Raw genomic sequence first — 22,293 nt, forward strand, 5'->3', positions numbered from 1 at the left:
TCAAACGTGAGAATAGATGACGCTTCGGCACTGATGTATAGGCCCCCGGGGGGGCCTCACTGAACTAAAACCTCGTTTTTACTAGTTTTTTACACGTAACAAAGCGACATGATAAACAAACAGTTTTTGTGGTTGTTCATTGGTTGTACTTTAAATAGGAATTATAGTGAGTATACTATACTGTTTACCCCAGACCCTGGGGTAAACGTGTTCTTGAGTGGAGACCGCGACTCGGCAAACGTAGTGTAGGACGCCCTCCGACCAGTTGGGTTGACGATCTGCGAAAGACTGCAGGCAGATGCTGGATGCGGCCATGGTATAATAATATACTCCGCCTGGTACTCCATTCCCGTCTTTTCTAGGTCACCTAACTGACACGGGCTTACGTCATCATGCGACAGCGCTATATGATAATATGCGATAGCGCTATATATAGCGGCCATGTTGTTGTGACGTAGCCCCGTGTCACTCTGGGAATGGAAGACCATGTTTTATTAGACTATGGATGCGGCAAGCTGAAGACAGGGCGCTTTGGCGCTCTTTAGGGGAGGGCTATGTCCAGCAGTGGACTAATATAGCCTGATGATGATGATGATACTGTACTGTACCTTTTTATTTATTTAGTCGTATGACACAAATACATAAAATAGGCAATCAATTAACAACATTGTTGATTGTTGATTTTTAAATATGTGTAATCAAATAACAATTAAAATTCAACAAAAATAAATATAAAGTCAGATGTTAACATTCAGTGTGTTCAGCCATGCAAAAACCTTGATTATCCGAATTAAGACAGTCAAAAGTTCGGCTAATCGAAACGTCGATTTAATTGAGTCAGCATATCTCTTACTCTTCCTCTTACTCTTCTTACGTGGAGAGCAGGCCATGGAGAGACTTGTTGTCCAGGGACGGGTCAATGGCTGTAGGTCAAGAGGACGTTCCCCAATGCGTTGGACGGATCAGATAAAAGCCCTTACCAACACCCCACTTAACACATGTGCCAGAGAAGCATCTGCCAGGGAGAACTGGCGTAGAATCGTTCGTCGTTCAACGTGACCACGACTGCTCTGTCAAGAGTAATTCGACGGAGAAGAAGAAGAGATCTCTTACTCACTCTTATTTATAGGTACTTAACGGACATACGGCGGACCATGCACCTTCCACTCGATCGAACTCGCTTTTGTCAGTTGTAGTGCATAATTACTTTCCATCGTATTTTCACGGAAACGTACGAACGTGTCTTGCTATTTCAGTCAGTCTCGGTACAAAAAGTACTGATGTTGACTGAAGTAGCATGACAAATACGAACGTTTCCGAGAAAGTACGATGGAAAACAATTATATAATATACTACATTTTTACGTCTATTACAGCAAGCTTTAGGGAGGGACTATCTTGTATTATTTATAGGGAACTGTCCAAATGAATTATATTTGTTTTTTTTTTCTTATCTATAAATCAGTTTACATTCTGTGTAACTAAATAACTCTTCATACTACATAATGTTCATAACAGACATGCTAACCACATATTCGTAGGACAAAATTAGCAAGCGAAACTCCGCTTCTCGCCGAAAGAGTTGTTGAAATGTCAAAGTGTTTACTTTTGTATTAAAATGTGTGATGAAAAATGAATATTTCGCCGGCGCTCGCTGCGAGAGCTTCATGTTTAGTGATGTAACGTGAGATTCCTGTAATATTTTTCTCAGAATATTTCCATATTACCACTAGATATTATTGACTCTTCGGAATAATACTATACTGCTTTTATCGCGTTAGATCCGTTAATGACATTAAATATAATACCACTGATCACCCGAGGCAGAGGCAAGCCAAAGAGATGACGAGAGGACCTGGACTCATTTAGCGGCAACTGGCTGGAAATTTAGTTATATGTAAAAAGCCATTATCGAAGTATAGGCTAAATACCTAAGTATTTCGGAGGCACTTAGAACATTCCTATGTGGATAATTATTGTAAAAATATGAATAAAATTTTGGAGTAAATTTTTTTGTTTTGTATTCCTTAATTTTTTTTTAGCCAAATAGTCTCTGAATAAATTTAGCACATCACTATTCTTGTTATCTACATAATGTCTGTCGTGTTAAAAATGTTTAGTTGTAGTATTTTTTTAATTCCCTAATATTTCCTCGAGTGAAATATATCCCGGAAATAACTTAGCACATCACTATCCCCGTTATCTATACCTATATCGCTTGTTAATATTTTTTAGTTGTAGTAGTATTTTTTATTTCCGAATATTTCCTAGAGTGACATATTCTCGGGAACAGCTTAGCACAACAGTATTCCTGTTATCTATATGTCGCTCATTAAAAAAGTTTAGTTGTAGTAGTATTTTTTATTCCCTAATATTTCCTTGAGTGAAATATTCTCGGGAATAGCTTAGCACAGCACTATTCCTGTTATCTATATGTCGCTCGTTAAAAGTGTTTTAGCGCTTTCAAGTAATGAAGCCGTGTGAAAAATGAAATTGAATAAGATAAAAGTCATTCGTGTGTTTTTACAACTTTTTTCACTACAAACTAGAGTAAATTAAAGATAAAATGAAATTAAGAAATTGAAGCTCGAAGAGTTGTAACTAAGTATTAGTTGTTGTGTAATTAATTCTGTTGAAAATTGTTTCCAAATTGCAACATAGGTATTAAAATTCTGAACTATATAGCTTCGAATATAAATTGTGAAAAACTCTTGAAGCGGTTAATTTTTGGTTGATGAACTTACAAATATTTAAGTACAATAAGTAAATTACTTAATTATTTTGACGTCTACATAATTAATAATTATGTTAATTTAGGTATACTTAAGGCCACTTGCACCATTCACTAACCCGGGGTTAACCGATTAAACCTGGAGTTACCATGTTTACCAGTACAATTTGACACTGGGTTAGTGGGCGGTGCAAGTGGCGCTTAGGAAGTTAGGAAATTTGAACAGTTTGATATCGTTTAACCGTCGGACATACAACTTTGAAATGGACAGAAACTCTTAAGCCTTCTTTCAATATTTAATTTATGTCATAACCTCTAATAATCTATAGCCTCATCTTTATCTCTTAAGCCTTTAAGGCAGAGGGAATATATTTCCCACATGATTTTGAACTGGATTTCTAAGTGATAGGATGCAATTTTGCATAATTTCTGACACCCTTATGCCTTATAAAGGGTGGCTCATTCCAAAAACATTCAGTACCATGTATTTTTCTTTGTTGACAGATTCCAAACGGGACCATTGCAACAAGACGGTAGAGATATACGAAGACGTGTCATCCCCACCAGTCACACCTGAGAATTTCGGCCGACCGCTCACTTGCACATATAGGTACGAATTTACCTTTACGGTTACCATCAGTTTGTCACTGACATAAACGCCGTCGAGAACGTAATTTACTTTCTATACGTCCCGTTTGCACTAATATGCGAGTGCGAGCGAGATGTATAGAAAGTAAATTACGTTCACGACGGCGTTTATGTCAGTGACAAACTGATGGTAACCGTACTTAACCCTTAATTTGGCAGTGTCCAAAATACTGTTAACAATCTTATACCCTCTTTTTGTATTTTTTTTAACCGGAATCATTGATACCTACTGTTGAGCGCGCAGGAGGTTTGAACTCACGACTGTATATTAAACGAAATTTTCCATTTCCACAGTGAAAGTTTCCTATGCTTTCTGTAAAATTTTCTTAAAATTTCCGAGAACTTTTTCAACTTTTTTGGAAATATTCCACAACTTGCACATCTGTAATCTAGACTGCAATAAAAATAATAGAAGATATCTACATTGTAATTGTATTGTTGCAGGTTTAGAGCGTTTCGAGGGTCGCCAAAAGACTGGATCCTCAGGATACGGTTCAAAAAGTTCAAAGTTGGCACACTGATCAACGGCACCACGTGCCATAAAGGATACATGCAGGTAAGGGCGATTTTTACACTCAAAGCAGGCGTGGCTCACTCCGCGATTTCGTCGCTTTGCTACAAGTAGCTAAAAGTACATCCGTTCCGCCCCAATTTTGGGGAAAGCCATAAGCCGCGCGTGGCGCTGTCGCCACCTAGCGGCCATATCTGTGCTGATCGTAACAGACGCGTTTTGTTAGAGAGTGAGTCTTCTGTACCTAGTACTATTATTTATTCTGTGCTCAAAGGCAATGACACAAGGTCCGTTTTTATTAAAAAAAATCCAAACTTATTGACCCAAACAAAGTAGGTACAGTCAGCAGCAGAAGTTACTAAGCGGGCGAGGTGTTCAAAATTACCTTGACACGCTCTTATTCTCTTAACAATAAAGTCGCGTCAAGATCATTTTAAACACATCACCCGCTTAGCAACTTCTGCTGTGGACTGTACATTGTCACTGCGACGAGCCAGTACGTCTACCATCAGTTTTGACATTGACATATACGCTCACGTCTACGTAACTTACTTTCTATGCATCTCGCTCGTACTCGCATATGCGAGCAATAGTGCAAGCGAGATGTACAGAAAGTAAATTACGTAGACGTGAGCGTTATGTCAATGTTAAAACTGATGGTAGAGGCTCTGAACACGATTTCATTTCGAGTATGTAGTGACGTAAGATTTTTGACAGTAATATGACGATGCTAATACGGTAGGTCTTAGCTTCATATATGTGGCTTTCCAACAGAGAAGCTTAATTCTTATGCTTCATGTGCATCAGAAACTTTCCATCAGAAAAGGGTCCTTATGCTTCATGTCCATAAGGAATCTTTTCGGATGGAAAGGTTCTTACTTGTATGCACTTAAAGGCCAGCGACGCACTTACAGGTGTTACAGGTGTCCATAGGCAGCGGTAATCGTTTACCAACTCGTTTGCCCCCTATATCTTGAAGTATTATGGACCCTTCTCTAATGGAAAGCCACATATTTTCATAGCTGAAAAAATAAATTGTTACGTCACTCCTACCTACTTAAAGTGTTATTCTATGGAACTTGCTAACTATGTAAAAAGTCACTAGTAAATTCATCATTCTTTGACAATTTCAATATGGCGGTTTGTTTACATAGTTAGCAAGTCCCATAAAATGACACTTTAAATGTATATTGGCTCCTTAACTATTGAAAACTTGGAATCGTTTTGTAATAGTACGAGTACAACATAAATTGCTACCAGCTCGTACAAATATTCCCTAAATTATAATGTCTACCTACCTATTTTCTTAAACGAAACCCGCCCACGCCAAGCTTCGCCCCGACAAACAAAAGAGGAACTTTGATACAGAGTTGCAAAATCTGTCTGTTTAATTTCCTAATTGAGTTTCGACACGCGTCGCCGAGTCGACTAATTAATTTTCGAAATAATTTTTCGAAAAACTCGAACGCCTGAGACGCAATTATCGGCCCGCGATGTTCTTAATTAATTTTGCTTCTGATTGCTGTTTTAATTCTGTTGGGTCTAATTGTAGTGGGGGTATTATCGTTAATTACGATTATTAGGGTTTTTACTCATTAAGGTATTATTATAAGAAAACGAAGGAAGATGAAGAATATAATAAATGATAATAATTATTTGTTTTATTGTCAATAGTTGGTAATCATTTTTATAACCCGTCGTAACTTATACGTCCTCATTCCATGAAAAAGTCATAATAGAACTTGTTTTAATAACGGTTCAAATCTTCTTGGTACATTGTACAATTCTTTCACTGCTATGCTACACTTGTAGCTCTACTTCTTAGCCGATAACATGAAGCGTTAATAATCTTTTACAATTTGTTAAGATTTGATATTGTAATTGGATACGATTGTTCAAAAGTACTTGATAAATAATATTTTAAATTTTTGAATGTTATGAGACAACCTTGACATGATTCGCACTACCTCTTTGGTACGAAACCTTAAAAATTGACACCGAAAATGCTAATAGTTACGATACAAGTGCGAAAAATAGGAAAACGAATGAATCGACACAAGTAGCGTATTACCTATTCACACGTGTATCGTACTACGTTTTACAGTACATAGGGTCCTTTAAATTTTCGAAGTAGTTACGTAATGTGCTTAATATAGCACAGTGTGTAGTAATGGAGCATCGCAAGTACTGTAAAAATGTTTATTTGTTCAGATCGTCGACGGCAACGCAAAGACCGACGTCTCCAACCGCAAGGAGCCCGGTCTCTTCTGTGGCGAGATCGAACAGCCTCAGACCTTCATATCGGAGACCAACTTCGTGAAGATCGTCTTCCATGCGGATAACTTCACCGATCAGACCTACTTCAGTTTCGATTCAAGGTAATACTAGTCATATAAAAGCATTGAGATATTATTACTATAGAGAAGCTATAACAAACAATGAAACCTTGTTTGACCTTGTAGGTAGCACCACGCATTTTAAAAAGACTTTCGATATAGGTATCTATGTCTAGTACTAGTTTTTGTTGCTAGAAATTTTAATACAAAGAAATTAGAGCAAGTAGAGATTTTACAGATAAAACGGCTCGCTTCGCATGACTTAAGACGCGTCTATTAAATTAGAAATACAACTCTGCAACCTGAGTGAATCACAACAAGTACATATTTGTTGTGATTCACGTATCCGTAATATAGCATCGTAATAAATGAGGTCACACACACATCGATACTCTATTTAGAGACATAAATAGCATAAAACTGTTTGAATACGCACTCATACCTACTTCGTTATGTGTGTGCCGTAATTTCATTCAGTTGATTTCTTTCATTTACCTCTTTATTGTGTTCAACACACTTTGGAGTAAAATAATATTCAGAAGTAACATTTATTTTCTAACAAAATTTGAATCAAGAGTACGTTCTAATTCCTTTCCACGCAGAATTTGTTTATAAAGCGCACTTCGCGCTCAACACAGCTTTACGCATTCAACTCTGGGGAACGCACGCAGAGCAAAAACGTCAATTCTCTTAGCAAATACATGGCGCTTACGCCCTTTCTTTCTAAAATTACAAAACTCACCCTAGCTCCGAGTCGAGGTGAGATAAATGAGCAGAGATAAGCTCAACTCGTTTGCGGGATTGCTCGGTGGATGGGGGATCTTAGAGTGGATCTGATCGTCCAATCAATGACGTTTAGAGTTCCCCCATATTACAAAATGGGAAAATTGGAACACGGAAAACCATTTTGTTTGCTAGAAAGTATCCAGAAAAATTGTTAGTTTAGTTAGGCAAAAACCATTCGAGTTAGACCAAGAAAAGTCTGTAACAATTTCGATAGCATACGCGCATTACAAGTTTTATTTATATGTAATTATTTCATAGAAGTTTGGCATTTGAAAACAACACTTGCACTGCGTGTGCCATCAAAATCTTTGCAGACTTGTCTTGGTCTGACTCTAACTGCATTATCGTTGTTGTACAAACTTGTGTAAGAGGTAAATTCGTACAATAAAGTGTTCGTAGTTTTTCCATTCCGTTATAATTTTTCATAGACGGTAACGGTGTGATGGTAACGGAATGAAAAATGTATGGAAATTTAGGAACTTTTTTCTACCATTAGGATCGAAAGAGCTCGTTATTCTGAGTGGAAAAACATAATTATACCAAAATTAAAAAAACAAGTGAAAATTAAAACTTTAAATAAAATATATGGCCCAACTTCCTAAGTTTTCTCTTCCTTAAAAAAGTGAAGTTATTGCCATCTCTGAAAGTAATGTTTTTTTTTCTAGAGCGGAACAGCAGTTTGAGGTCTACCTTCGATATGGTCAGCATCCGGAGCTATATCCAAACAGAAGAGGAGAAGTTGTTGCAGGGTAAGTTTTGAATGCGTACCGTAGAATAGGGTGAGTAGGGATTGCGTGGAGGGTTGGGTTATGAATGGGGAGAGAAGGAATATCAGGGGGGTGAGATGGTTTTTAAAGGCTACTGCTGCCTAAATAATGTATTCGTATTACAAATGGAGCTATAGTGTATGATCCAACAATGTTCCAAAATCACCTTTGTATGAAATCCCCTCTCACCCCAACTACGGGGTACTACGGGGTGAGGAGGGATTTTGTGTTTATCGGTAAAGTTATGAAATGGAACTACTTACCCAAAATTATAAAAAAACTAAAATACAAACGTCCGGGACATTCAGTTTACATATGTAAAAATAAAAGGTTATCTAGGTTTGAATGACAGTTTTCTCCCTACTCACCCCATTTTACGGTACCTATTTTTTACAGTTTTGAATGATTCACGGTTTGTTTCACTATACTTATATCGACCGGGATATGAACCGTGATTATCTTTTGTATGGTTTTCGAGCTCCCAATGATATTTCGACGCAGTTACATGCATCTTGTTCACGGGTAATTGAAAAACACAAAACAACAAAAGACAATACAAAAGGTAATCACGGTTCATATCCATAAGTCTAGTACCTACCTATTTTTATGTAATTCAATATATAAATCATATGATTACAGTAAGTTCATAAATCATTGATACAAGTTCGTTTGGAAATACCAAGTATCTATAATGGTATATTTATAGTAAGTATATCTATGATATAGTGGAGAATTCTCTTATGGATATTTCTCAGATATCATAAATAAACTTGTGATATGGATGCTGTTAAGCAAATGTGTCAACCCACATTCATTTTGCAATAAAATGGTCACTGAAAGTTGTCATCTTTTTGGAAAATGAATATGGGTTGAATATAGGTACTAAATATTGAGCCTAATTCACCAAAATGATTCTCACCAAAATGGCCATTCCGACCACTACGTGAGTCGAATGGCGAATAAATAACTAGGAGTCGTCGCCATTATTGCCTCATGGATTTATGCCCTGTAATCAAGTGTGCGGATTTAAGAAGCCAGGCTGTTTTATAGGGGTTTTGTGTCTTGTTGTAATTATTTGTAGCCAGATAATAATATTAAGAGTACTGTATCCAATATTCATCAGATACCACTTAGCGGACACGTCTGCGAGCGATGTAATTATTTATTCAGTTTTAAACTTTTATTTACATGGGACTTAATCGCGTATAATTAAGCTTTAAAATTACCTGTTACGTAAAAAATCCGAAAACAAATAAACACGCTAACGACATAGATACAATTTTAAATAGGTTATACTATTTTTTTCGATGGGATAGGCAGCACCCTCCTGTCAAGTATTCAATTTTCGCTAGTATTTCTCCCCATTCAATCTCCCTCTAATGCCTTCCCGTCATTTTAGCTTAGGTTAAGTAATTGGCTCCTTCGAACTTGTATTTGGAAGATTTGTCGCAATGATTTTTAGGTTATTGAGCTACAAGATTGATAGGCGGGCTATTAGAGCATTAAAGGATGTAAGATGTAAATCTTAAAGGGTCATGAGCAGGGATCGTAAACTTTCCAGCAATTTTGGTGCAGCATAGTAAAAAAAAAGGATTTTCTTAAAAAAATTCTAGGGAGAGGATTGGTTAAGGTTAATATTACTGTTATTAACCCTAATTATCTATTCCACCTAGAGTACGACTTACAGATGCTTTTAACCAACAATGCTGCACCAAAATTGCTGGAAAATTAACGATCACTGGTCATGAGATAGGTTTATAAAGAGTAGTCTATCTTCAAGGGTTAGATGCGCAGACTGTGTAACTTCTGGATAAAGGAAAGTACACAATTTGAACTTTCAATGTCAAGCAAATTCAGAACACAAAAGGCGTCTTAAATTATACATTATTCGCCAATAAACGAAAAGTTTCCATCATTTTCATACCCGACAATTGGAAAAAGCATTCGGCCTGTTTCAAAATGTCCGTCACGTAACTTCAAGTTTCCTTTAAGCCTGGACAATGTTTGCATAAGGGCGTAAGTGACGTGAAAACTCCATGGAGATAAGCCCATTTATGTAAGTTACAGATTATTTGAACACGGACGATGAATGGAGAATTGTACTGTTTTGTTACCTTAATGTTTTCGGAATGAATTCCTGAAATTATTATAAACGTAGGTAATAATGGTTTTTGTTTTACCCTACTGGCGCAGTCGGGTAGGATAAGTCTTATTGTTTAATCTGTAAGACCAATACGTACCTATTTATATGTTATGGTTTTCTATAATAAATTTGCATAGGTAATTTATATAGTCAAAAAATGCTAAAAATATCAAACAATACGTTATTAAACACAATAAATGATTTCTTATTGTCAGTCCCAGGCAAAAACATCTGTATTTCCAACTTAAAAAATGTCTCATAATAAAAAAAAAATAGCTTTTAAATTACATAAATATTTCAATAACATTCGGATTCCTTGAACTCAAACAATATCCCTTTTACATCAGCATCCGTAAATCTTAATAACTTCCCCATTCCAAATAACATTTTCTCGAAACCTGCACGCGAAGTATGATTTGCATCGTTCGTGGGAAATTGCAGGCTTCCTTTGTAAACCTCGCCAGGAAGACGACAATACCTGGCCCCATAACAAGGAGAGCCTATAGAAATCCACAGTTTGTTCCGACTTAAAGTTTCCTTTAGCGTTTTATTTGAATATGTCTTTGTTAAACTTGGCATTTTTAGTAGATTTTTTGTTGGTTACTTTAGCATTGTTATTATTTTATATAGACGAGGAATCTTACAGTTAGACCAAGAGAAGTCTGTAGAGATTTTGACAGCACACGCAGTGCAGGTGTTATTTTTAACTTCTATGAAATTAAGACGTATAAATAACACTGGCACTGCGTGTGCTATCAAAATCTCTAAAGCCTTTCTTGGTCTAACTCTAGAATGTTTCACAAAATGGCGGGCGTATAATCAATGTAATAAAATAATATTAAATGTAATAAAATATTATATGTACTCACGTTATAGTAAAGATAATTTGAAATAGAGAGTTACTGTCATGGTAAATTATGTAGCTACCTACAATAAATTTACTGCCAACTTTTGACAGACGATGAAAACTGTTAGAACGCAATTTGACTTCGATCATTATTCTTTCTTTGATATGTGTTAACTTGATAAATATTAATATTAACGCCATCTACTCGAGAGTAGGCTGAAGGTTATGGCGCCATCGCTCGAAAATATTGCACCAATAAGGATCAAAGTCAAATGGCGTTCTAACAGTTTTATGTTCTGTCGAAAGATGGCAGTCAATTTACTGTGGCTACATAATTTACTTTGACAATTCGTCTCTATACACTCTACTCTCTTTGGTTATAGGTTTGTGTGAGCAAATGTGCCAAATTATTGCAAGTTTGGAAATTATTGTGCTGTAATTAATAATAACTATAATAAGTAAAAAGCGGAGTAGTTGAGAAAGATAATGGAAGCAGTTATATGTTTGTAAATATTTTTATTGTCCTTTATTTTTTATTTAGTTTCAAAAAATTACTACATCAAATCGTGAATGTTAGCAGTATTACAAAGTCTGAAGGTATACTAGGCAAGATGATAATTGTACATTAACGAACGCCAAACTATAAGAAAAATTGTATGCGGACGAAAAATCACGTGACCATTTCCATCCATTACTTAAGTTTCTATTGGCGTATTCTTTCAACGATTATCATCCTTGCTAGGCCTCTTGTACCTACAAGGTCATTAACCTACCAAAATTCTTACTCTGCATCCCCGCTTGTCCCAGTGGATTATTAATGAATGCCCTTAGGAACATTATTTCTTCCATTCTGCCGAGGCAGCATAATCCAATTTACGTGGCAGACCGTGACATAGAAATTAGACACAAGAATGATGGGAACGCGGAGTAATTTTGCATATTTTATCGTAACATTTCTGTTACCTACAAAGTATCTTTTATACCCTGTATTTTGTATGTATTTCAGTATCAGATTGGAATATTTACAGTACCTTAGGTACTGTAAAATTTTACAACGGCAATAAACTAAAACAGATTAAATTGATTTTTAAAACTTTTGAAGCCTTTTCCATGGTATATTTGAAAGGTTAATAGCAAAGCTTAAATCTGAAGGTTTAATATTTTTTTAAGATTTTTTGTTCGAAGATGATAGTTAATAGGGAGTATTACAGCAATGTTCTGCTGCCAGAGTGCAGCACTAATGCACATAGTAAACCATAGAGTAACTTATACATACTAGGCCTTAAACAGTTTTTTGACAAGTTTTCACTATGAAATTGATGCACCAAGGCGGTTTGTTTACAGGTGGCCTACCGCAAAACGCGAAAATCGAAATTTCGTTATCGGCCTATCTATCGATCGAATAGGCAAGAGTGATAGAGAGGCAGAAACCGAACTTTCGATTTTCGTGTCTCGCGGTAGGCCCTGTGATTGTGCGTGACGCCCTCTACACAGAGTTTTGCGTAATATTCCCTATTAATTTACGATGATGATGAGATGACAAGGATAAATTCGCCTTTGTTGTATTTAATGGATGGAAATATTCACATGATGTTTCGTAGCATCAATCATCCCCATACATTTTTTTTGTTTGGCGTTTGTCGACGTACGTATCTCATATTGGCTCTGCTGTTCTTTTTGTTTTCTGTCCTGTTTTGGCTGCGCCTCCTGGTCCTTAATTGAGGAGTACAGAAATGAAATATTATATTTTTTGTTGTACCAGGTCATATTGCGAGCGAGTGTTTCGAGACTGCCGACTGCAGACGTGCTACGTGCAGTCTGCAGCGTACCCAGGAGTGTATCCCAGAAACTTACATTGCAGGTGAGAGTTATAATAATTATTTATATTAAGAAGATGCCTTCAGTCCAGCAAGTACACACTGACTGCGCTCGTGTTGCTTCAATTTGGATGCCTAATAGTCTAGATGCCAAGTATTTTCTATATATTTTGGTTAGGTTATATTTTGTCAGTGAAGTGTTGCGTTTAATTATATAGTTGACATAATAATTTATTTTAAAGGAAATGTAAGGAATCGATTGCCACCATTTTTTTCATTTTGAAAGTTTAAATAAACTAAATTTTGTTGAGTTCGTATTTTTTATTATTATTTCCATATATTTTTAATGTCCAAATTAATGAGATAAATTGTACATTTTCTATCTATTTTAATTGATATTGTTTTAAAATTTCATATGTAGTTCATCTCTATTTGGCTTGAGAACTATTTTGTTATATATAGCTATATATAACAAAATAACTATTTACCTACCCCTATAATACATAGGTACCTACATTCCGTGGATGCTATGGACGAGAAAGTATCTAAGCAGAACAATAGGTCCGACAAGCTTCAACGATCCTGTAAAGATGCTCAAACAATAGCGAATCTTCTTTCCAATAAGCAACTTTGTTTAACATACTGTTAGTTTTTCCTTTAATACCTTATTATCAAAGTTAGATACTTACATTGTGATGAAAAACACTATTATCTTTTGTATTCGGCACTAACTTCGTTTCATTTATGTATTCGTTTTTAGGAGTACGTTTTCTGATATTAGCTGCATTCACGTAACCACAAATCATAAAGATCAATAAAATGTATGACATCATACATATTATTCGAAAGTTGCACAGGACCATCCCGTTCGGTCTTGGTATTTCTTTTACTTTTTGACATTGGAAATGTTGACATTGGAAATGTCTTTTCGTTCGCTCCAGTATAGGGTCCGATTTCACGAAAAAGTGCGATCCCCTTATATCTCGGAAAGTTGTGAAGATATGATATAAAAAAAGGCTCAAAAGACGCATAATCACGAGAGCTGTAAGGTGCAAAAATAATTATTCGAGAAAGTCAAAAACGAAAAAAGTTATGGTCGAAATAGTGAAAATAAAATTCAATTTTTTCCGATTTTTTGATTTTGGTGCTCGATAATTTGGAAACGAAGAATGATATCAAAAATTTGAGAAAAACGGCTCTGGACAATTTAGTCAGCTACAATGTGAGCCTAAAACAAAGACGATCGGGTCAAGGGTTTGCCCTGTAGCCTAACCTTAAAATAGTCAAAAAGTCGGAACGACATTTTTCACATGACATTTAGGCCCCGTTCGCACGGCAGCTTTTTCAACGCGCGTTAAAAAAGCGTTTGAATGACACAAATGGATAACCATGTATGTATTCACACGATAGCGGTGGCGCTTTTTATCAAGCGTTGTTGGATTTTCGACTTTAACCCTTGGTCGTTAAGTCGAATTTAGAGCTTGGACAGATTCAAGCGCTTTTTTAACGCGCGTTGAAAAAGCTGTCGTGCGAATGGGGGCTTATGACTTCATGATTCGCAGAGTTCGTTATCGGTGTGTGTTGTGAATTTATCGGGATTATGACGGCAGAATAACACTTGCACTGCGTGGACTACCAAAATCGCTGCAGATTTTTCTTGGTCTAACTCTATCTATCCTGTTTGAGACGGGCGTAGATAACGTGTTCACTATTCGACAATCTATGCATTCTTGTGGTGGTGGAAATAGAAATAGAGACAGAGATAGAGGGAGAGGTAGAGGTAGAGGTAGAGGTAGAGGTAGAGGTAGAGGTAGAGGTAGAGGTAGAGCTAGAGGTAGAGGTAGAGGTAGAAATAGAAATAGAATTAGAAATATAAATAATTTTATTCGTGAGCACAAACACAAAATAAAAACTTATACAGAGAAACATAAAAAAGAGAAAGTGCCACGAAATGGTCTCACCTCAGCATGTTGCTGGCGGCTGCTAGCAGATAGCTGATGCTGAACCCTGGCAGTTTTGGCTGTTTTGGTCATCGGACTCGTCTCGATGAGCACTTAGGAGAGTAGTACCCAAGATAGAGCTGATGCTGAACCCTGGCTGTACCTAAAGGAACTCAGGTTTATTGCAACATAGGCACACGCTGTTTTGGTCATCCGACTCGTCTTGATGAGCACTTAGGAGAGTAGTACCCAAGATAGAGCTGATGCTGAACCCTGGTTGTACCTAGCGGAACTCAGATTTGGTGTAACATAGGCACGCGCTGTTTTGGACATCCGATTAGTCATGATGATCACATGGTAGAGCATTACCCAAGATAGCTGATGCTGAACCCTGGTAGTACCTACCTATTGGAACTCAGGTTTGGTGCAACATAGACAAACGCTGTTATGGTCATCTCTCGTCGCGTCAAACTGCTGTCAAGAAAATTTCATATGTTGCAGCAAATGGGCCGCTGCCGATCAAGACTCGAGTGACGATAACGGCGATGTGGCTACCACTTCTCGAGTTGACTACGGATTTGCCGTGTAATAATTTTCTTGTACTTTGAACATTAATATATCCTGCTTATTAATCGAAAAATGAAATATAGTAGTAGGTGTAGTGTATACTAGATATAGTTATGTACGTAGTTCATAGGATATATATAAGGACCATGTACTCATGTATTGAGACAGTAATAAATCATCATTGAAGCTGAACACTTGTTTCTACTCGACTCCGAATCCTCACCTTACATGGCGACCCTGCCATATACGGTGTCGCGCGTGCGGTCAGTCACCTAGTGATATTGAGAGCTCAATTAATTACAATGAAAACATAGCTCAAGTGGACGATTAATAGAACAATTAAATAACGTAATGCTGTTTCTCACGGTTAAGTGGTTATGCTGTTGCTGAGCCAAAGTTTCATCATGGGGGCTACAAAATCAAAAGAAGAGGTTATCATCGCACAAACTGCGGCCGGAGGTGACAATAAGGCTTCTGCGGGCACCGACGAACTTCGATTCCACGCAAGTACCACTAATATAATCCTGGGTATAATGCTCGTCATATTCGTCATTGGAGGAGGCTACGCCCTGTACAGAAGGTGTAAGAAAACCCACAAGAAATGGATGCGCCAGGAGGTCGCTCTAGCTGAACTGCAGCGTGCTGCTCGTACGGCTCCTATAAGTGTTTGAGTGAAGTGTTAACGGATAGCGGGTATCGTGAAGTGTGTGTATTGGATTTTTTTTTTGTGATAGAGTTTCAACGGACAGAAAAACAATTGCTACTAAGTGATATAGTGAACAAAGTTTCATATGAAGCAATCTAAGGACAGTAATGTGACGCCAATGTAAGTTAAAATAGGTATATTAAACTAGTAGTTATAATTTTGTGATGGCAGATGAATTATTGAAATGTTACGAAGAGTTAGTCGTAATAAGAAAATATTTAGTTAAAAAAGGGAAATCAAGGTTTGAAGGTAACATAACAAAAAATCAACTGTCAAAAGTTAATGATATTATCAATAGGTGTAATAATTTTATTGCACAGTTTTCCCAACTAAAGGACGTAAAATCAGGAGTTATTGAGGAGACCAATAAATTGTATGCTAATATTACTAGTTTGCATAACGAAATATTAGAGTTATGTTCAAACCCTGAGGTAGAAGGAAATACAAGTAGCGATAGCGAATATAGTGAATTTGACACCATGGAGTTCGATTTAAAGTCAGCGTGTAGTCTTATACCACTTATGGATGGTACTGAGGAAACAACAAAGAGATTAATAGATGCTGTTGACATGTATTCGGGTATGTTGAACGAGCCAGGTAAAAAGTCGCTAATTACATTTGTGTTAAAAGGAAGGTTGTCTGAAAGTGCGAAATTACGTATGTCAGATACATATACGACCGTAGAGCTACTTATAAGGGATTTACGTAACTCACTTTTACCGAAAAAATCTTTTACAGCAATCCATTCCCGACTTCAAAATATAAGTCAGGGCTGGCGTAGTATAGATCAGTATGGATCCGAAATAGAGAAACTTTTTTCTGAGTTGACTATAACTCAGGCAGAAGGTAATTCGTCGAGTTATGATGTGCTTAAGCCGCTGAACGAAAAAATGTGCATTAAAAAGTTCACAGATGGTTTGAAGGATCCAAGGCTCAGCACCATCATTGCGGCGCGGAACTTCAGCAGCTTAAAGGATGCTATCCAGGCTGCGCAGGACGAAGATGTATCGAGGCCGACAATGTCCAGCCAACCGGAGGTCATGGGTATGTACCGCTCACAAAACTCATTTAACAGGTACCACAGAGGCTTTGCTCACAACTCGTACAGAGGTCATCGACATCGTAATCAAAGGGGTCCGCGACAGTACTCCTATGGTCGATATCCTCAACCCCAACAAGGCAACTCGCGAGGAGGCAGCCGTGGATACAAGTCACGAGGCAGGCCGGCACGAGGGGGTTCGTATTTCGGGTCCCGTGCCCGAGGGGTCACCGCTCGTGGCAGCCTGCACGTGATACGGCACGCCGAGAATGGCTCGGCCGGTCAACACCCGAGTGCACCAAATACGGAATCGCTGAATCATTTTTTTCGAGACTGATGTTATTTACACGTGTAATGATTTAAATAGGGTAACCTTAAATATAGGGAAAACCGCTTACAATTGGCTATTGGATACGGGAGCATCTTTATGCGCGATAAAGTATGAAATCATACAAAATTGGGACATTCCGTTCCATAATAAGAGATTATGTGTCACAGGTATAGGCGGACAAGTAACATCTAACGGAAATGTTATGTTAAAATTAAATTACAATGGCCGTGAGTTCGAACATTCATTTTTTGTTTTTGAGAATTTATCATGTAGCGCAGATGGTATTTTAGGTCAAGATTTCTTTGCAAAGCATAAAGCCAATATTGATTTTGAAACAAACACTTTACGATTACTATCGCAATACGGACAGTTAGCTAAAATAGGGTTTAGAAGCTCATCAGAATCGGCAAATAGTTATTTAACTATACCCGCTCGTAGTGAAATAATACATTACATGGATACTAGTATTACGGAGGATTTTGTAGTAAATAGTCAGGAATTATGCGAGGGAATATATGTTGCGAGCGCTATAGTTAAACCAATTCAGGGTAAAATACCCATTAAAATATTAAATACAAGGGATAGCGACGTAAATTTAAGCCGTTTTACAATTAATAAGAGTAGATTGAGCGATTTCTTTATTTGTGAATTCAGTAAGCCAACTATGAATGCCGAAAGGGTGAAGTCGTTGTTTTCTGCATTAGATTTGAGTAAATTAAACGAAGAGGAACAGAAATCCATTGAGAATATATGCGCAAAATATCCGGATGTCTTTTTCCTACCGGGTGATAAATTAACCACCACAATGCTTTATAACCAGACGATAGAATTAAAACCGGGTAGTTCACCAGTTTATGTAATACCTTACAGATTACCTTACTCGCAAAAGGCTGAAATTGATAGGCAGATTAAAGGAATGTTAGATGATGGAATAATTGAAGAGGCGAGAAGCGCGTGGTCGAGTCCGTTATTGTTAGTTCCCAAAAAATTAGATTCCTCGAAACAGAAAAAATGGCGCGTGGTCATCGACTACAGAAAGTTAAATAATCAAATAAAAGACGATAAATTCCCACTTCCTAATATAACTGAGGTTTTAGACTCCTTATCAGGCTCTATATATTTTTCGCATCTAGACTTGTATCAGGGATTTTATCAAATAAATTTAGATAAATCAAGCCGCCCCCTTACAGCTTTTCAAACTAGTAAAAATCAGTATCAAATGACCAGACTTCCCCAAGGCTGTAAAACCTCCCCTAACGCTTTTTCACGGATGATGACCGTGGCCATGTCCGGCCTAAATTACGAACAGTGTCTAGTATATCAGGATGACCTAGTTGTTTTCGGAAGAAGTTTAGCTATACACAATCAAAACTTATTAGACGTTTTCAGTAGATTAAGGAAAGTAAATTTAAAACTCAACCCTGCCAAATGCCAATTTTTACAAAAAGAAATACTATATCTTGGTCATGTAGTTTCAGAAAAGGGCATTTTACCAGATCCCGAAAAAACTAAAGTTTTAAATAATTATCCTACTCCTCAGAACGCCGACGAAGTTAAACGTTTCGTGGCATTTGCTAGTTACTACCGTAAATTCATTGTCAATTTCGCAGATAAAGCATATCCGCTCAATAAGTTGTGCTGTAAAGATGTACCATTTATATGGACCCAAGAGTGTGAACAATCTTTTCAAATATTAAAGTCTGCTTTAGTTAAACCACCAGTACTTCAATATCCAAATTTTTCGGAGGAAAACCAATTTCTTTTACAATGTGATGCGTCAGGAAAAGCTTTAGGATCAGTTTTATGCAACGGTGATGGTCGACCTGTAGCTTACGCTAGTCGAAGTCTTAATAAGGCAGAATTAAATTACCCTACAGTTGAAAAAGAGTTATTAGCGCTAGTGTGGAGCATTCGCTATTTTAGACCCTATTTATACGGCAGAAAATTTAAAGTACAAACGGACCACCGACCACTAGTGTATTTGTTTACTATGAAAGACCCTACCAGTAGATTACTAAAGTTCCGATTACAATTAGAGGAGTATAATTTTACGGTCGAGTACTTGAAAGGTTCTAAGAATTCCGTGGCAGACGCTCTGTCTCGCATAAATATTACGTCAGAGGATTTGAAACAAATGAATGAGCAAGTTATAAATGTGATGACACGAGCGCAAAGACGAAAGATTGAGAGTATGCAAGGTACAGACAGTACAAGTTCTTCGGTTGTTAATATACCCACTAATTCGAGGCCTGATCACCCAAGAATTGTGGATATCATTAAAAAACCGGACAATTTTACTGAGTTATGTGTTACGTCATGTAGGGATTACAAAAAAGCTATGAGAGAGAATTTCGTGAAAGAGACGTCTAAATATTTTAGTTACGTGCCCAGCAAATCATGTGTGTATTTTAATTCAACATCTCAATCGCTACTGTCGCGAGCCGAATTAGCGAGAGATTTGGATTCAATTTGCAAGAAAATAAATGTAAAAGAGTTATGCATAATAAGAAATGAATTTAATAAAGATTTTATTGCGGGCTTAATACAAGAAATAAATAGCTATGACGTTTGGTCCGGACCGCGAATATGTGTGTTAAGTAATGTACAAAGAATAAATAATTTACATGATAGACGCGTAATAATTAATGACTTTCACCTACTTCCCACAAGTGGCCACGCGGGGATTAGGAGAATGTCTAATAACATTAAAAAGCACTATTATTGGCCTAGTATGGAAAAAGATATACGAGATTTTGTGTCAAAATGTACTCAATGCCAAAAACAAAAATATTGTGCACCGGCTAAACAGCCAATGGAAATAACAACTACTGCCAATAGCGCTTTAGAAAAAGTTTATTTAGACACAGTGGGTCCTTTACCAAAAGATGAACATGGTTATTGTTACGTGCTGACCCTACAGTGCGAACTGTCAAAGTTCGTAGAAGCGTATCCTTTACGATCCAAAGATACAGTTACTGTAGCTCGATCATTCGTAGAGAACTTTGTACTAAGGTATGGAATTCCATTAGAATTAGCCACCGATCGAGGAACCGAGTTCATCAGTAGCACTATGAAAGAGGTATGTGATTTACTAAAAATTACTCATTTGCCCTCTACAGCGTATCACCATGAGTCAATCGGTGCTCTAGAGAATTCGCATAAAACTATGGGTGCTTATTTAAGGATACAATGCGAAAATAAACCGAATTCTTGGAGCGACTGGTTGCCTTACTGGTGCTTTACGTATAACAACACCGTGCACACGGAGACGAAGTATACGCCTCATGAATTAGTTTTCGGTAAGTTATGCATGCTTCCTAGTAACTTAAGAAATGGTAACGTTAATCCCTTATATAATCACGGTAGTTATCCTTTAGAATTAAAGTATAGATTAGAGCTAGCACAGGCAGATGCTCGTACTAATTTAATAAACAGCAAACTTAAAAGGAAGGAGAAATATGACTCCCATTCAAAGCCTGTTAGCTATAGCAACAATAGTTACTTATGGTTAAGAAATGTATCGGATAATAAGATGCAAAGCATTTATGTAGGACCTTATTTAGTTTTAGAGGATTTAGGATGTAATGTAAAAATACTTAAAATGGAAAAGAAGATGTGGTGCATAAAAATCGCACCAAACCATGTATTTTGTAGGTATTTTATATTCATACTTATGTTTTTGTAGTTTTTATTTTTTCTATAACTTAGAATATTATTAGTGTAAGTAACTTGTTAACATTTTAGGTAAGTATAGTTAGTAATTATATAAAAAAAAAAACAATGTTTTTTTTTTTTTTAAACATGCGATGGATGGTGTAGTGTATACTAGATATAGTTATGTACGTAGTTCATAGGATATATATAAGGACCATGTACTCATGTATTGAGGCAGTAATAAATCATCATTGAAGCTGAACACTTGTTTCTACTCGACTCCGAATCCTCACCTTACAGTACCTATACTTATGCGCCACGGCGACAATTATTCAAACTTCGATACGCATGTGGAAATTTGTTTGTTCACATGCGTTATGTCCAGGATACTTGTGTTAATCTAAGAATAAAATAATTATCATTCAACGTTGTAGTTTTATTTTGTAACTTTTTCCTTATCCAGACTTTCTCGTCGCTCAGCGACAATATTTTTTCGAATTCCGTAGATTCATTTCCAATGTGCTCGATAGTCGTGTGAGGCACGAAATCTGTGAATTTTATTCCTCTAGATCATTAAGGCTCATATCGGCTTCCTGACACAGCGGGGTTGCGAAATACCTTGCAGCATAGTGTGTTTTAGTATTTAAGATATATTGTATAATATGTATGTATGCTAGTTTTAAGGTATTTATCTATGGGCCAATAGTTGCTTGAAAATAAAGATTTTCATTTATTATTAAGCTTAGAATAAATTTAAAAGTGGAAAAATTACTGTCTTGGGTGAGGCTTGAACTCACGGCCTCTGGATCGATACTCGAGAGCGCTCTGCCATCCAATCTTTCCACCATATGGGTCTAGAGGACCCTAGCGACATCTACCGTAAGAGCGTTACACTTCTTAAACGGCTACCGGACGTTCGCAGACGTTTCTGAGTTGCTTGTTAAAAAAATAAATTAGAATTTTATTGTATTGTAAGATGGGGAGGTTTCCGCAACTCGATGACTGGGGGCCTACTTTGCGTGACGGGAATAGGCGGTAGGTTAGTCCAGTCAGTCTTATCATAGATAAATAATTATAGTAATTTTTTTCTCTATGGTCTTATGTTTTTTTTCTAGATACCACCTGAATACTCGGCTACCATATATAAAGCTGTACATCGAGAATGAGGAGTTCAACATCGACGGGCAGCGATGCGAGAACATCATGACTTGTCCAATGAGGCCTATTACTTCGGGTAAGTAAAGTAAGGACGCAAAGCAGGAAGACTTTCGTACATTGACGCATCGCACGCGCATGATTATATCGCTGTCGCGCTCGCCCAGTGGTATCGGTAAAATTTGCTGTCCCGCCGGTAATATGCGCATGCGATAGAGATAGGAAATGCCATGTTAATGTACGGAATTATTCGTGCTCAGGGTTCTTACTTTAGTAGCAATTATGTTTACCTAATATCTACTCAAATAAGCGTACC

General features: G+C 37.0%; 1 protein-coding gene across 1 annotated transcript in view; it reads left to right on the forward strand.

The window, feature by feature from the left end:
- LOC134791650 (uncharacterized) overlaps positions 1–22,293 on the forward strand; it is a 133,763-nt gene that overhangs the window by 105,764 nt on the left and 5,706 nt on the right. The window contains exons 2-7 of the mRNA XM_063762721.1: positions 3,235–3,340; positions 3,823–3,934; positions 6,101–6,267; positions 7,677–7,760; positions 12,531–12,629; positions 21,938–22,056. Coding sequence (XP_063618791.1) covers positions 3,235–3,340; positions 3,823–3,934; positions 6,101–6,267; positions 7,677–7,760; positions 12,531–12,629; positions 21,938–22,056 — 687 coding nt within the window. The remainder of the gene's footprint in view (positions 1–3,234; positions 3,341–3,822; positions 3,935–6,100; positions 6,268–7,676; positions 7,761–12,530; positions 12,630–21,937; positions 22,057–22,293) is intronic.

The sequence above is a fragment of the Cydia splendana genome, chromosome 6, assembly GCF_910591565.1.
Source record: "Cydia splendana chromosome 6, ilCydSple1.2, whole genome shotgun sequence".
Lineage (NCBI taxonomy): Eukaryota > Metazoa > Arthropoda > Insecta > Lepidoptera > Tortricidae > Cydia > Cydia splendana.